General features: G+C 35.8%; 1 protein-coding gene across 1 annotated transcript in view; it reads left to right on the forward strand.

Moving 5' to 3' along the window:
- Positions 1–283: 283 nt before the first annotated feature.
- Positions 284–17,787, forward strand: part of MS3_00011151 (uncharacterized protein) — a gene marked incomplete at both ends in the record, with an annotated part of 65,678 nt that continues 48,174 nt past the window's right edge. Inside the window, 11 exons of the mRNA XM_051219565.1 lie at positions 284–359; positions 1,731–1,746; positions 2,476–2,498; positions 3,382–3,415; positions 6,032–6,057; positions 7,331–7,364; positions 8,721–8,743; positions 9,209–9,245; positions 12,951–12,973; positions 14,266–14,299; positions 16,768–16,793. Of these exons, the coding sequence (XP_051065109.1) occupies positions 284–359; positions 1,731–1,746; positions 2,476–2,498; positions 3,382–3,415; positions 6,032–6,057; positions 7,331–7,364; positions 8,721–8,743; positions 9,209–9,245; positions 12,951–12,973; positions 14,266–14,299; positions 16,768–16,793 (352 nt within the window). The remainder of the gene's footprint in view (positions 360–1,730; positions 1,747–2,475; positions 2,499–3,381; positions 3,416–6,031; positions 6,058–7,330; positions 7,365–8,720; positions 8,744–9,208; positions 9,246–12,950; positions 12,974–14,265; positions 14,300–16,767; positions 16,794–17,787) is intronic.

The following is a 17,787-nucleotide window of genomic DNA, read 5'->3' on the forward strand; positions in this document are numbered from 1 at the left end:
CATGATTTCAACTATTTCAATTAAAAAAACATCCAATGTCCCTTAATTCAAATGAACATGTGAACTATATTAATGAAATATAGATGACATGATCATTTCATTCAATTAGTATCTATCATAAAACTAATTAAACCGAATTCATTTGTTGACAACAGTAAACAATCAATAGATGAAGGTGTTCATGTTTTGATGTTTGTTTTTTTTGTTTTTTTGTTACCAGGTTATATATATATAAACTAAGATTTATAAACAATATCATATTAGTGATTAGTTGTATTGTAAAATGTATTGGATGTACATTATTCTACTTTTCATTATTGCTTTATTCAATATTAATAAACAGATAGAAGCTGGTACAAGTAAGTTCAATCATATTTTCATACATAAATACTATCTGAGTTGGTATTGTTTGACTTGTATCTTCCTATTGAGATTTAAGACTGCAATTGATGCCGGTATATCCAGATGACGAGTCCTAAATAGGACGAAACGCGCGTCTTGGATTCCATTGCTGGCCACTATTCATCATTACTTATAAATGCTTTTTGTTCATAATCTGAACTATGATCGATTCTATTCTGTAACAATGGGGAACCTTCTAAAGAATGTTAAATGAAACATCATGATTAAACTCAATTGATGAGATTATAATTTATGGACGAAACCAATCAGGTATAAGAAAATAAGTCACGGATTTCAGAGAGAAATTCATTCACTCATTCATTTGGATAAATGGAGTTTCGGCATTAAAGCTGATGAAAACCCTAAATCTGATTTCTAACCATAACCATCAATTGTCAGTCATAATTCTAATTCCTCACACAATGGTTTTATAATCCTCATTTGGTCCTGGTTATTAGATAGACACTCTCAAGGTCAGTTCAATGTCGCTCAAAGGCCGTACATAAATTAAAGTCTCACTGTTTGGTAACGATTCAACTGAAGTGCATGTATTAAAATAAACATTTTCAAAAATCTTAAATTATTTCAGACATATTTCGTTTTCAATAGGACTATGATGATGGTGACTATCAGTGGAATCTAAGATACCCACCTCGTCTTGGTTAGGACTAGTTATCTGGATGTGTCTGTACCCTAGAAAATTGACTTTCACGCTAGAACTCGAACCCTAATGTATTTGATCTTAATTGCCCAAAGTCATTTACTGAAATCAAAAGTACTCACTGTTTTGAGTAACTGAATTAATTTTAATTTATTTGTATTGGCTGTTTAATTGTTCTTTTTGATATTAGTCAGTCTCCGCATTCCACTGCTAGCCAACGCCGAACTCTGTTTAAGATACTGTTGACTTTATGGAAATATCTAGACAGTCCCAACATGATAAGGATAGCAAATACAAATGAATGTCTAGCTTTAATGTCTGTTATTATTCTTTGCTCAGTATACATGAACGGATCTATTTTAGACCAAAAAAATTCAACAATATCCACAACTTCGTACTTACAATCATCATATGTTCACTAGTGATGAGTTTCGAGGGGACTCAGTAGCTAAGTGGATAATGTGATCGTGTTTGAAGCGAACGGTACTTAGTTGGAGTCTCTGAATGTACATCAACACTGGGATTCAGGTACATCCAGTTGACGAGTCCCAAATAGGAAGAGTCATCATCCACCTATGCTTATGGAACTAAACCATATCGTTTTTAATGAAAGACATTTTCTGAACATTTATACAAATTGATTATTTTATCTATCTCATACATTTAGAAACACATACTACGGTGTAAGTGAAATGTTATATCTTTTCTTAAACTTGGAAACGAATTGATTATCTAACGTTATACACACTGTTAAAATGATGTAATAGTGTAATTTATCTTCAGTAGGTTAAGTTTATACCTAATTACAAATCTATAAATTGATTTTGTATTGTTTGTTTGGATCTCACCACTGATGTTTAGGTTTGAAATAGATCAGTATGATGTGAATCTTGTAAGGATTGCCTCGATATTAATTTCATTGACAATCATAATATGCAGAGATGGATGTTGGTTAACAGTGAAATCATTTCTAGTCAATTTGTAGATGGAGGATCTACCTAAGTGGGAGGTCGAAAAATCCTCATTCCAAACCATTTACACACATGAGCTCCAGGATCTTGAGCGAACAAATAAGGTGCGAATCTTTTGTTGGTCACTAGCTATTATGGGATTGTATCTCCTAACGATGCTCCACCGCTTTATGAACTAGATCTTTAGGTCAATGGCTCGGGATGCGGCCCTCTAAAGAAAACACCTGATTCTGTTTGAACACCTAAGCCATATTCTAGCTCTCACACAAATCAAGCGATGAAATATGGTGCATATGTATTTGGTGCCACTTCATGGCAATGTTTATGCGTTTAAATAAATGTTAGTAACTTGTAGATTAAACGCATTCAGATATACCATATACATTGTATTTGTAATGAAATGGACTGAAGAGAATAGTCTAAAAAATTTTCTTTGTTAAGTGTTGTATTGAAGGACGGCGAATGTAAGTTTACATGTTTTTATTAGTGATTATCAAATGATAAATAACTATCACAATGGAGTTGTAAAGATTGTTGAGTTTATAATTGAGATTATGAATCGAATAATGCTAAACCACCATTAAAACACCTAGAAGCATTGGACGACCGTTTTGTCTCGGTATAGAGATCTTCATCATTGCTCATCCACAATCTTACACACAGTAGTATTCAAACTCAAGATATTTGAACGCTTAACCTGTAGACCACCAATCCAGAATTCATTTAATTCACAAAATTGTGCAATCATCTTTTATGGTCACAACTTCGCACTAGATCTTTCAGAATTACATCTTGAAGCTAGTCACTAGTGGACATATGATATCTAAAGTCACATCTCGACGTTATTAATGAATGGTCACTGTTGAGAAATACTTATGGATTAATACTATACATAATTTTTTTATTGTATAATTGTTAAGTAGCTAAACTATGTATATTCATGTTCCTTTCATCACAGGCTTTATTTTGACCTATGGACTATTACTGTACGATTTACCATTCTTGAGTTATGCCCAGACTATGAACTGCAGTCTCCCACATTCACAGCCACTTTTGACCGAATCTTGTATGAAGTAATGTGGTCTATTTGGTTTCTATATAAACGTAGTATGTTTGAAATACATGATTCATATCGTGGAGGTTGAGATTGGTGTTCTGAACTTAACAGACAGAGCTAGACAAGAAGAAAGACCGATAAGAACTCTAGGCTGCTCAGTGGTCCAGTTGATAAGTCACTGTTCCCTTGTTCATTAGATTATATGTATATATATATTGATAGGGCACGAGGCAACAAGTTATAACATTTATACGATTAATTGAACTCTCAATTGTAAATTCACATTGTAGCTGGTAAAGCAAATTCTTCCGGAAGCCCAACTGAGTGAGTTAACATTTTTGACGTAGGAACACTATGTAATATGCTGATATTTAGTTTACCATACATTTTACTGATACAATTTTTGTGAATGTAACTTACTTCTAAAATATCAAGATAGTATATAACAGGTTAGATCTAGATCATGAGAATAATGAATATGTTCTTAGCAAGTTGATAAGTAAATATTTCTCATTATGGGGTGGTAAAGATTGTTAAGTTCTTGATTCTGAGCATGAATCGATCAATGTTGGACGACCATTGAAAACCTGAAAGCATTAGATGTCTGTCTCGTCCTATTATTGGACGACCCGGCGATGCGCATCCACAATCTCACACGTGGGACTTGAATCCAGGACTTTTGATCTCGTGCTCAAACGCTTAACCTATTGACCACTGAGCTAGCTGTTATCTAACGGTGTTAATGTGTAACTTCAAGCAATCCACGTAATTGAGCGATCATTTTCCGTTGTCTAATGTAGATACCTATCTCTGCCTGATATAGATTAGCTTCACTGTTTATAGCTTCTCACTAGAACTTCGAGAATTACTTCACGAAGCTAGTCACTAATGAGCACATGGTAATTATTGGTGTAGGGTTGTGGAGATTGTTAAATATTTGTAAGATTATCAATGTGCAGTATGCTATCCGTTGGTATATTTGGACTCCACTGAGGAAGTCTTCTTCTTCAGTATCAATGATATAACTGAATTTGTTTTGTACGGAAAATGATATAATCCTAATGTAATTAGCTCATAAGTGGAATACAGATGAAATGAATTCAACCTAATCATTACAAATTATCTTATCTATAATTATTGAACTATTTGTTATCAGATATAAAGGATCATTTCTGATTTGAATCTGTTTATTAGTCATGTTACTAACTTGAATTTGGATACATGAACCTAGATGTAACTTCTACCTGAAGTTTGTGCTGGTGATGTCGTCCAGAAGAACGATGAAAGCTCTACGACCAGACAACCCAGTTCAGAGAACAAGATTCCATCAAAAACTAGATGTAACTGTTATGACATGGTGGAGAAATGTGGAAATTTCGGATAGAGCCAACTTCAAAAACATCAGAGAATTTTCAGAACCTTGGCATTCAGGTCAATCAACAAGCACATTGAAATCGATCTAATTTATTAATCGATTAGGAAAATATAAGAACAAAAATCAAACCGATGAGAGATACAACCAAGAAGTGAACAATGATAGGTTTAAGGTCAACAAGAATCAATCAACATCGAGGTCTATAAGACAAACTGTGAACCATGTGTAGAGAACTTTGAACAGTTCACTTCTACCTAAAGTTTTTGTTGATGATATCGTTCAGAGGAACGTTGAAAGTTCCACGACCAAAGCATCCAGCTCAGAGCATAATACTTTATCAAAAGTAAAATGTAACTATTATGTTATATCATGAGATGTCATTAGTTAATGTATGATTTACTTGTCATTTCGAGAATAAACATGAATTCATTAGCTTTCACATTCAGATGATATTGATAGTTTACATAACTATAAATCAGATATAATACATGTAGTGAATGAAGAACTTAGCTGAAGAAAACAATTCAAAATCGCATAGTGATTTGGTAAAATATAAAACTGATACATTTTCTTTGCATTGTCTTTTACATACTCCATTATTCTTCTCATTCTATTGTTATTTCAATTGCTCGCAGATTTCTTTACTGTCCAGTTCATTGTAATCTTCTTCTGTTAGGCATTCCCGACCGTTGTTGCTACCTTGACGTGGTGGTCGGGCTTGCCTATTGTGATGAAGCAACCGAGCTATACTGGCTGGAACAACCGTTCCTCAAGGTCCTACCATGTCAGACAGGTCGGTTGAAGAGCGGTAAGACTAAAAGCAACAAACCCAAGGTCCGAAGGCGAAGTCGTACTGCTGACTGTACAGAGGTGTGACAACAGTAAGGTGTTTCCTTTAGACAACCAGCATGACAGCGATGCTGCCTTCCCACAAGGAGGGGTGGGGTTAGAAAAGGTCGACCCTAAAAATGCACACCTCACGGATTTCCGTCTCCGGCGGTAAGGCCCTTTGAAGAACGGAGCTAACACGTCAAAAACCTTCCACGAAAAGGCCGTGCGCGACCGGCCTCAAACAGTTGTCCCTTGGGCACTGCGGTCACGCTCTCACGCCACTGAGACCAACTCTAATCCAATTTCCTTTTCAGGTACCTCCAGAAGAACCCTTCCTCGGTGTGGGCAACCGGGGATGATAACCGCCCTCATACCCGTAACAGCACCCAAGACCACTGTATTCATAATCAACCTCCGTCTTCACTTCCTATTATTCCTCCTACATCGACTTTCAACTCTAAACTTCCTCTTTCGGCTTCCTCCTCAAGTGTCACCATAGCCAACGATTCTAGTGCTCAAAACTCTGTCCCAGCTCTACTGAAACCTCGCTCCAAACTACACATTGGAGCCTTCAACGTACGCACCCCTCTGTTGGGCATTCCACTTCCGATTAATGTTACATACTACTTATATCTATCAACATAAATAGTATAAACATTTGTCTTATTCATATTATCAATATATTAGAATCAATCTGTTTGCATTCTTCATTCTCTGATTACTTCATTGAATAGTCCTACGAAGTCTGGAGAAAATAACTGTAAGTTGACTGTTTACCACATAAATGAATAAAAACTTCTGTATTACCAAAACAATACACATCGAAATACTGTCGTTCGAATACAGTTATCAATCCGTTGTACACCTATATGGAACTGCTGACAAGACTATTAATTTATGGACGACCTTTGAACGAATCCTAAGTGACTTTCAGAAAGATGAACCAATCGGAGAACAGTTAGTATAAAGTAAAAGTATTTTATATAAAAAGCAAAGAATTAAAATGGATACAGTTCTTTTGAATGGTTCAAAAACTTGTCAAGGTTAGAAAGAGGTTCAGAGGTTCTAAAATCGTAATGCATAAGGTAGAGGAAATCATCCATTTGTCTCTGCTATAGTCGGCATCTGGAACCATGATAAAGTCGCCAAAACTATTTTAGCCTCGATCACATAGCTTCAAAATTATTTATGTGTACTCCAGTTGTTGAGTGCAAAAAATGCCGCTTTTGAACAACGCTCTTCAACCATTCGTATACAATGTAGTCCCCGATTGTAGCCCGTGTTACTGATGCTTTAATTATTCAGTTTGCAACAATTGTCATAATTTGTCTTTGTCTTAATTTGTATCGAGCGAAAAAAATTCTATTCTAGAAGACTTCTTCCTACAACACACATTACACCGAAATACAACATCATTATGGTAGTTTGCACAAGGTTCACAAGTCGTTTGATTATCAAAATCACAAATAAACGAATTTCTTGCTAATCCCATTCGTTGTACCCACTAAATTATCATGCTTTCTCTAAAATCCTCTATGAATCGATCGCACATGAGCATTAGGTAGTGAAATTGGGGCCGTGAATTCGGGATCCTTCAAACTCATCCGATTGACTCGTCCATAAATTGTAGTCTCGCCGAACTGCTATCTATACTGACCAGTTCCCTTGTGAAATCTCATTTCGTAACAAGGTATACTTAAGCACCAAAATTAAACCGTTTAATTATCATATAGAATTAAATAGCTCAACGACTGGTTTACGAATAAAGTGTCACTGTTCAACATTATTCATTGTTCATGTAATTCTATATGGATAATGCAATCGATTTGTTTTATTAATTAAAAAGAAAACTCCAATTCTGTTAGTTATCTGGTGTATGCTACTAATGTCTGACGATATAAGTAGTATGTAACACCAATCAGAAGTAGAAAACTGGGCAACAGCAGGATAAGAAACACTGGCTTTCACCATCTATGTACATGTTCATTACACTTATGGTCAACACATTTATTGATTTTAAATGCATTTTATAGCCACTGAAGTGAAACCATCAGCAGGGGGACCCTCGTGAGTTCATCTATTTCATTATTGATTTTTTGTTCTTAGTCAAGTGATATTCAATTCACTAATCATATAGAGATTGTCCTTAAGGTGTTAAGGGAAATTCATGTTGATATGAATCGGTAAACAATGAATAAAGTAATGATCGTCTATCAATTGATTGATCACTGGGTGGTGGTCAATGTCATGTGTATCAAGTCCCGATTTAGTGCAGACACTGCGTGCACTATAGACTAAGATAAGATGGTGGTTGGAGGTAGTCGACAGGAAACCCTGCACACAGGTTTCGTGCTACTTGGCACTCATCAGCAAGGTGTACCTGTAATCTTGAGGGAAGTGGTGCTCCCTGGAGGATTCGATCCCATGTCACCCAGCTTCACAGTCACAGACGTTAACACTGAGTTATCCGGGCCACGTAAGTAAGTAAACAAGACAGATTATGACCACATTGAGGCTGTTCTCTTATATTCAATTGATTAATCAAACGAACAAACAGAATATAACAACTTCACATTTTGCATACTTGAAACTGTATTTGAATTACAATGAATTTAGAAAACAGAAATATTTGAAACGATGTAACTGTGATGTTTACTACTTATATCCACATAAGTAGTATATAACGATTGTCAGAAATAAGGAATCTGAAAAATAAGAAAGACGGAAACAGAAAGCGATTGGTATGGAAGTGAAGGAACACTGAAGTCTGACATGATTGACTGATATTTGCATGTAGAACAGTCATGTTTGAGACGATTGATTGACATTTCACAAATGAACGATTCGCTATGTGGTTCTCAGATTTCACTGAGATGTTCTCAAACTTTGTGTTGAAATACACTCAACTATCTCCACTTGTGTTCTCCTTCACTACATTTGGTCACGCTGTCAACCAACAGGTAGAAAGTGTGCAGTTCCGTGCACACCGATACAGGCCTGGAACTGATATGCTAGTTGGTATGCTGTGTGCTACTTATATCGACATAAGTAGTATGTAAGATTAGTGAGGGATAGAATGTCTGAAAGTAGAAGAAAGTGAAGATCTAGAAAGAAGGAAAGAATGGAAATTGAAAGTAATTGTGAATGGAAATGCAGGAATAATGAAGTCTGAATCTATGAATTATCGTTTTACAAATTAAGTATTAGAGTATGGGTTTCTCTATTTTATCAAGTAGCCCTGTCATTTTGTCCTTAATATAATCGGTTGTTCTCACCTGTAATCTATATCATTACATAACTGAATGAAGTGAATTTATACTTATCCACAATAATACCGATTTACTTATGATTTGACCACTATACAAATCAACTATTGTCTAGAAATTTCATTCATAGCCTCATATGAATTTGATTGCTTTGTAGGAATGAGAAGGATGGTAGCGGTCGTAAGTTCAAGCTAGTTCAATAATGAAATTTATGAATGATAAATATTTCAACCATAACTTATGTCATTGAAATAATGAATCTGTTACAGTTACATCTTGATTGGCAACTTGGAAGTACTAAATGGTCATTTCGTTTTAGTATAGATCTCCTCAACAGATCGGACCCATTACTCCATATTCAGAATACTCAACCTCATAACAGAACTCTTTACCATTAGAACTTTAATGAATGCACGACAGTGAGCGATCGTCCTCCATATCCGATGCGCTTGAACTTCATTGTTCACGGTTTTCCACTAAAACTCCAGTAATTTTCTTTCAGAGATACCCACCAATAAACAAATATTAATACGAAGAGACCGTCAATAAGAAATCACATTTATTCCCTTATGAATAGCACAATCGTTGTCTAAATAAGTAACCTTTCAAAATAAATTGATTATTCGATATTATTTCTCTTCATAGCAGGACACATGAATCCTTCTACGAATTCAACTGATGAGTAAGTGAGATGAATTTTAACGAAGACAGTTGATTCTTTTCCCACTAACCTATTTTCAATATTTATTTAGCTGGCATTTTTTTAAGTTAAGCATTCGCGCATGAGATCGAAGGTCCTGAGTTCGAATCCTACTTTCTCTTTATACATTTGAACATAACATTTTTCTCGTTTAAAGATCCCCGTCATATTAAAAGACTAATATTTGAACGATAAATATTCTTTTCGATAAATTCTCTTCAGGTTCTACATTTATCCCATATGCAAATTAGTAATCCTATAAATGATCAGGTTAATGGCATAGTACATCGTTAGAAGCATGTGAATAGGTCCACAAACCGGGGATCCCATTAAGACCCATTCTAGATAAGTATAAATCTTACCATACTATAACTAAATGGTTGATAACTGTATTGAAACCTCTACACGAAATGCTTGTAAAATATAGTGTTTATGATGTTTTCCAATTTGTTGATAAAATCAAAAATGCAAATACGTTGGGGCTAAAGATGACGTCATTGGATGTAACATCGCTATTCACAAACGCCCAATTCATAGAAACTGTAGAATATATAGGTGAACAGCTGATTGAAAATGAAATTGAAACTACTGTTCCCATTCATGTCGTGTAAGAGTTATTACTCAAATGCACCATGAATGTGAATTTCAAGTTCAACGGTGATGATGTTGCAATGGGTTCACCACTAAGCCCTATACTAGCTGATATTTTTCTAGCCAAACTAGAAAATTGTCCACTAAAAAAGATTATTTAAAACTTCACATTTTACTGTAGATACATAAATGACACGTTAATCCTCTGTAAAGATAATACGTCACCGCAAGAGGTTCTTAGGCGATTTAATGAAGTACATTCAGCCATTCAGTTTACATTTGAAGAAGAGAGTTATGGTTGAATAGCCTTTTTGGACGTTCTCTTGACTGAGAGAGCGTATGGATAGTTAAAAAGGAACTTGAACAGAAAAAGTACATGGACTGGACAATATACGAATTTCCGGAGCTTTGTAGCCTTACAGTACAAACGAAACTTGATCAAAACCTTTAGTTACCGTATACACACTATATATTCTGGTGATATAGTTAAACAAGAGCTTAACACCTTGCATAATACTCTCAGGGAGAACGACTACCCTAGAAAGATTATAATTAAATATATGGTCACGAACGTGAAAATAGGCGAAATACAAACAGTGAAGAAGAAATCCCTGTTCATGCGTCTACAATTCAGAAGGGATGCATATAGTGAAATATTAACTCAGAGATTACGTAGGACAATACAAAAATCTTTTAGCGCCGGAGAACTGCGATTAGTATTTTCTACGCGCCCAATGGTTACACCAAGGCTAAAAGATGAATTACCTAGAATGACCACCTCATTTTGTATTTATCAGTTTGACTGCTCCTGTGGAGCCAGTTATATTGGTCGAAGTTCTAGGAATTTACATGTTCGTGCTCGTGAACACCTTCCAGCTTGGCTAAACGAAGGTTTAATAAAGAAAATGAACAGCTCAATATTGGCCCATTTAGTACAAACCTGTCATAATGCCAGTATAAACTATTCTTTTTTTCAATTATTTATAAGGTCAGTAATTTTTTGCCAAAACTGGTCAGACTAAAAGTCCTTCAAACGGCTGAAGCAATAGACATCCGGATGAAGAAACCGGAGCTATGCGCACAGAAGAAATATATTCAACCACTCCTCCCCCCCTGGCCAACATCAAGGCCAATTAATTAATCGTAATCTTAACTATTGAATGACCCAATTTGACTACGACCTTTCGCAGTCAATTGTATCTGTCTCTAGTATGGGGGTTGTGGAGATTATTACGTATTTGATTGAGATCATGAACCGATTGATGTTAGACCACCACCTTTGGAAACCTGGAAGCACTGGGCGGCCGTTTCGTCCTATTGTCGGACTCCTCAGCAGTGCTCATCCACGCAATTTCGTGGATTGGTTGACGTTATACACTATCATCATTGGATGCCGGCTCAGTGGTCTAGTTGGTTAAGCGTTCGCGCGCGAGACCGAAAGCCCTGGGTTCGAATCCCACGAGCGGGATCGTGGATGCGCGCTGCTGAGGAGTTACACAATAGGACGAAACGGCCGTCCAGTGCTTCCAGGTTTCCAAAGGTGGTGGTCTAACATCAATCGGTTCATGATCTCAATCAAAAATGTAACTGTCTCTGTTATCTTTATTCATAAATCTTTGTATTATTATTATTATTATTCATATTATTGGTTAAACATTATCATTAATCTCCCCTATACATGATTCATTCACTTCGCATTCATCCCTCCGCATTACATCTTACTTATTTGATCGAACTGTAATTGCACTATCATTTCTCTCTTACCCTATTTGACCCATATTTATTCTGATCATAGATCTTAAAATTTCACTTTACATCTACGCCGATTCAAGTTAACATTCTGATATGAGTGATATTAACATTAACAATTCTATTGTATTTTGTTTATCACAATCCTGAATTTACACGCTTTAAACGATGTGCTTTGCCCTTAATCTGGCCATTTTGCGGATTATTAACTTGGATATATGACTTGTAGAACCTGAAGACAATTTATCGAAAAGCATATTCTTCGTTCATATACTAGTCTTTTACTGGTTGGAGTCATGAATCAATTGAAGCTAGACCACCATGGAAAACCTGAAAGCACTGGACGACCGTTTCGTCCTAGCATGGGAAGCCTCAGCAGTGCGCATCCACGATCCCGCCCCCCCCCGCTAGATTCGAAACCAGGACCTATCAGTCTCGCACCAGGCGCTTGACCAACTAGACCACGGAGCTGGCCGGCATCCAACGGTGTTAATGACTAACTTCAACCGATCCACGAAGTTGCGCCATCGTAAACCATTGTCTTCAATGAGTTCCTATCTCACAACAGACCTGGTTGAACTCCACTGGTAAAGGCTTCTCACTAGAACTCCAGGAGTGTCTCCTGAAGTCAGTCACTAGTGAGTAGCTGATTATTATTATCAGAATGGGTTTTGTGGAGATTTTTAAAAATTTCACTGGTTGGAATCACGAGTCAATTGATGACATTTTTCATTTATACAGAAGATTTGATAAAGAGCACTATCTTCGTTTGTTATTATCCATATCACATATTCCTTGGGTACTATCTCTTCGTACATTACTGTGTATTATTTTCATATCGTTCCAAAACTTTCATTTGAATATATAGCTGAAGAGCTTGATAAGAAAAGAGAATATTTCTTCGGATGCTATGTTCCTTTTTTCATCACTTAATCAGATTCAGTTGACCGATCACGCCTGACGGAGAATATCCTGCATTCTCATGTTTACAGGGTTGTGGAGACCAAAGATCCTGAATTCGAATCCCATATGCGAGATCGTGGATACGCACTATTGTGTCGTCTCAGTGCATTCTTACAATCATACTAGGTTTATCTATAAGTAATAATTGAGTATCTACGCAGATTGCCAATAACAATTTGAAATTTACCCACCTCACCATCGTATCTCATTTTTGTGATTATTGAAAAGAGACTTGTTTAAAACGACAAAATTCGATGACCTGATTCACTTCTATTCCGTTTGTAACACGGTAACAGTAATTTACGTACACTTTGATAAATGAACAAGTCAGCTGATAATCATAAATTTCATCTATGCTCTTATATGTTATTGATTGTGTTGAAGAAACGACAAGGAAAAGAATGATAGTAAGTGTAGTAATGTTCTATAATTGACGAAATGGCTTTGATTATTACTTTAATATAATTGCAGTATACAAATGTCTCTTAATACGATGATAAACGATCACGCGCGAAATCGATAGGTCCTGAGTTTAGATCTGGCGAGGTGGTATCGTGAATGCCCACTGGTGAAGAGTTCCACAACAGAACAAAACGGCCATCTAGTGCTTAAAGGTTTTCTCTAGTAGTCTAGTTTCAATTGAATCATGATTGCAACTGTCAAAACTTACAATGGTAAATGTTTGGTAGTTTCATATTCAGATTGATAATGTCGTTAATCTTCATTATTTTAAGTATAAACTATGCGATGGATACAAGGATACCAAAAAAATCAGATCAAATTTCATTTCATCCACAAAATGGGGATTAAAGTGTAGTAACAAGCCTATTTAACTATTTTTTATTACTTCAATGATATGAGGTCCTTGTGTTCAAACTTCTCACTGAAATCTCACATTCATAAATGTGATCAAGAAATGTCAATAAACAGATCCAACATACTTTTCATTCTACTTTTCTTAAGTATTCAACAATTCAAATGTAGAGTTAACTTTTGAATATATGAATATCTCACTGGTCAGAAACAAGCCTCGAAAGATTCTACGAAGAGCTAGGTTAATTTGATAAAAATGAATTACTTACTTACTTACTTACTTAGTCCTGTTAACCGTCATAGAGGAGCATAGGCCGACCACCAGCATTCTCCTTCCTAATCAGTCTTGCACAATCCATTCCATTTGCTATTATTCCCCTCGGGTCATTGATGGATGCATAACATTGGATAATATTCATTATAATTCGCTCGTTCTTTGTTTTGAAGAATGCGCTAATGATCCTGAATTCATGAGATTCCCATCCTATGACTACATGTCGTGCTTCTTTGAATTAGTTAAATTTAAATCGATATGAACAATATTCCTAGAAAAAATCCTATATTCATATACATGATCCTGTGGTAGATAAGCCAAAGATGGATGGTGGCTAACAGCGCAATCCAGAACGCACATTCCATATTATTTGTGACTTATCAGAGTTTATGTTCGCCGTTCATCTTAAACACCATCATGTTATCCACTTAGTTACTGAGTCCAGATAGTCACTAATTTGTGCAAATATGAGACTATTCAATTTCAGTCCTAAACATTAAGCGGACTATTCAAACAAACAAGACAAAAATGAATGATACCATTGATAAGCCATTTGAATGTAAGTGAATATGACAATACAAATAATTGTATCAAATCTTTATTTCTATGTAGATGGAAGCCCAAGTACATCAGAAAGTCCTCCTGAGTAAGTCAACGCAGTTTGTCTAACTATCACTTTAGTCTTTTTTTACACTTTTCTTACTGATTCTAACAAGTGGCAACAAAAGTAAATTACTTTAAACTTTGTCTACTATGTCGTCGAAGTTAAGTATTTTTAAACTATCTATCATCTGACAAAATAAAACTGACTTTGGTTTTAGTCAAATTAAATCCATAGAAGTCATTCGAACTGTAGTGAACAAGAACACAAGTGTGGACAACCGAATGTATTTGAACACAAAATTACAGAACCTTCTATTGAAATCTGGGAACCATACAGTAAATACTTCATTTACAAAATATCAATCAATCGTCACTCACTTCATTGTTCTTTCGTTTCCACACTGATCATTCTTTGTTCTCATTCTCTTTTCTTTGATCTTCTTAACCTTTTGCAAACAGACATTTCACTTTCGATTGATGATACATACTACTTATAACTATCGACATCAGTAATATACACAACAAAAATAAGCAGAATATCTTTTCATACATCTCGACTGTCATCAATCCACTGATCAATCAATTCTTTTTATTATCAGCAGTTTTTGGACATTGATTAAATTTTTGGATATAATTAGAGATCATTATTATGATTTCGTCGTTTCAAGAACACTTGAACGTATCGAAGAATTCCACTTTATTTAATTGAAAGTAGTGAAATATTAAAACATTTGCCAAGATTTATTAGTGGTCTACGTACGAAATACTATGAAGTAGTACGATATGAATTGTTTGTAATTATTGATTTTTATCAGAAGGGGTTTGTGGAGATTTTAGAAATTACACAGATTGAAATCATGAGTCAGTTGAAGCTAGACCACCATGGAAAACCTAGAAGCACTGGACGGCCGTTTTGTCCTAGCATGAGACTCCTCAGCCGTGTGCATCCACGATCCTGCACCCTGCGGGATTCGAACCCAGGACCTACTGGTTTTCACGCGCGAGCACTTAACCATTAGACCACTGGGCCGGCATCCAACGGTGTTAACGTCTAACTTCAACCAATCCACGAAGTTGCGCCACCGTAAACCATTGTCTTCAGTGAGCTGATATCTCACAACAGACCTGGTTGAACTCCACTGGCCGTCCAGTGCTTCCAGGTTTTCCATGGTGGCCTAGCTTCAACTGACTCATGATTTCAATCTGTGAAATTATTGATTTGTTGAAGGACAGCTGACGAGTCTCAAGTAGGACGAAACGTACGTCATGAATTCCATAGCTGGCCACTATCATCGCAGCTTACAGTGCTTGTGACTTAAAGCAATATCAAATCAATCCGCACAGGATGCACATACGCCAATAAGAGACTGATGATTTGTAGGCCTAATCATCAATAAGAAGTTTTAAGCAACGAATAAAAAAAATAGATCAGGATTATTCTATTGATGAATATTCCATCCTATCCTTTAAGCAGAGAAAATCAATCTTGTCATGTATAATTATCTCAATGTAGCACAATGGAACCATTTGTAAACATTAATTACATCTTTGCATAGTGTATGTATATGTTTGCGTGTACTTATGAAATATGTCTCCACATAGTTCTGATAATCTTTATCTTCTTATTACACTATCGAAATTTATCAAAAGGGACTAACTGCTCCATGTTAACCATATGACGCTTAACATGGTCAGATTGTCATGATCTAATTTAGTGGTTCTTATTTGACGCTATGACAATGATTTTGTTTTTTTCATCGCTACTCAATGAGCTGATTCATAGGACATTGTCAGTGTTGGGATATTCAGTAAAATATCCCGAAAATCATCCTGTTGAGTCTAATGCTATCCTTGGACATGAAATGGTATCATCTTATTGGTCAATATTTGTTTAACGTGTCATTTTCCTACTGGCCATTATTGTAAAATGTTATTTTCTATTTTATGGTACGTTGTGGTCTGCTTGACTGGTATATAAACAAAGTATGTTTGAAATATAATGATTCATATCTCCGAGGCTGTGACTTCTGTTCTGGACTCAACTGGCTGGGCTAGACAGGGAAGCAGGACCAATCAGAACCCTGGGTCGTTCTTATGTGTTTGTGCGTCCTTGGTCCGATCAATAATTCGCTACCCCTTAATCAGCAGCATTTATTTTCACATTATAACAGTCAGTATGTAAGAAAATAAACAAATTTTGCATGATTATACCTGTACAACTGTCATCTAAGCTTCTTTGAACCGGGAACTTTTATTCAGACAATATGAGATTGAATTAGAATTACTCTCACACTTAAACGATAAAAAAGATAATCTCATTATCACACTTAACGATCTTGACTACATTGACTTGATTAAGTCATGGTTGACTTGTTGACAAATGGCAAGATTCTTATTTGACCACTTTCTTAATACAACAAACATATTTATATGTACTTGATGAAGATCAAATAAACAAAGGTGAATAAAACTTTTACCATTATTCTTTATTTGTTTGTTTTCTATAAACAGTGAGAAAAAGAATAACTCAAATGATCGTAAGTTTAATTTTCGAACTTTTCAATTTTTTAATATCCCAGAGTGAACATCAACTCTGAGATGCAGGTACATCCAGCTGACGAGTCCTAAACAGGACGAAACGCGAGTCCTGGATTCCACTGCTAGCCACTATCCATCTTTGCTTATAATGCTTGTAAATTAAGGCAATATCGAGGTATACGCACAGTATGCACATATACCAATAAGAGACTGATCAATTTCAGTCCTAAAACATCAATGGGAAGATTCAAGTAAAACAATATCCTTGATATTGTTTGTTTATATCTTCTCATTATTGTTTAGGACTGCAATTGATAAATCTCTTCTTGGCATATGTACATCCTATGAGAGCTGCCTCGATCTTCACTGAAGTCACAAACATTCTAAGGGAAGATAGATAGGATACAAGACGTGGGTTACGATCTATTCGAAACTCTTCAGCTGGATGTATCAGCATTTCAGAGTTGATGTTCACACCGGAACTTCAATCCAGTACTGTTTGCTTCAAACGCCAGCGCGTTATCCACTCAGCTACTGAGTCTTGATAGTCACCTGCTAGTTTACTTTTATCTTTCCACTGTTATATAAGGCTGCAATTGATCAGTTTCTTATTGGCTCAGAGTGATCATCAACTCTGAGATGCAGGTACTTCCAGCTAACGAGTCGCGAATGGGAAGATACGCGCGTCCAGGATTCCACTGCTAGCCACTATCTATACTCTTTAATACCCTGTTAATACAAAGCTTCATATGACGATTACATTGATTATGAAATTGATTTTTGCATACTTTGATTGAATGCCTGGAATTACTGAACGGTCGTTTGGAATCCTCAGCGATTTGATATTTACAATTACTTTGATAAAAACATGTTTACAGCATTAAAATAATAAATATCTTACCACATACTGACATAGAATAGATGAAATGTGACTAGTATTGAGAATGAGAATCTTTAATTCGTTCTATTGGGGGTGAATTTCGTTGAATCTAT

This window comes from Schistosoma haematobium, chromosome 5 (genome assembly GCF_000699445.3).
Source record: "Schistosoma haematobium chromosome 5, whole genome shotgun sequence".
Lineage (NCBI taxonomy): Eukaryota > Metazoa > Platyhelminthes > Trematoda > Strigeidida > Schistosomatidae > Schistosoma > Schistosoma haematobium.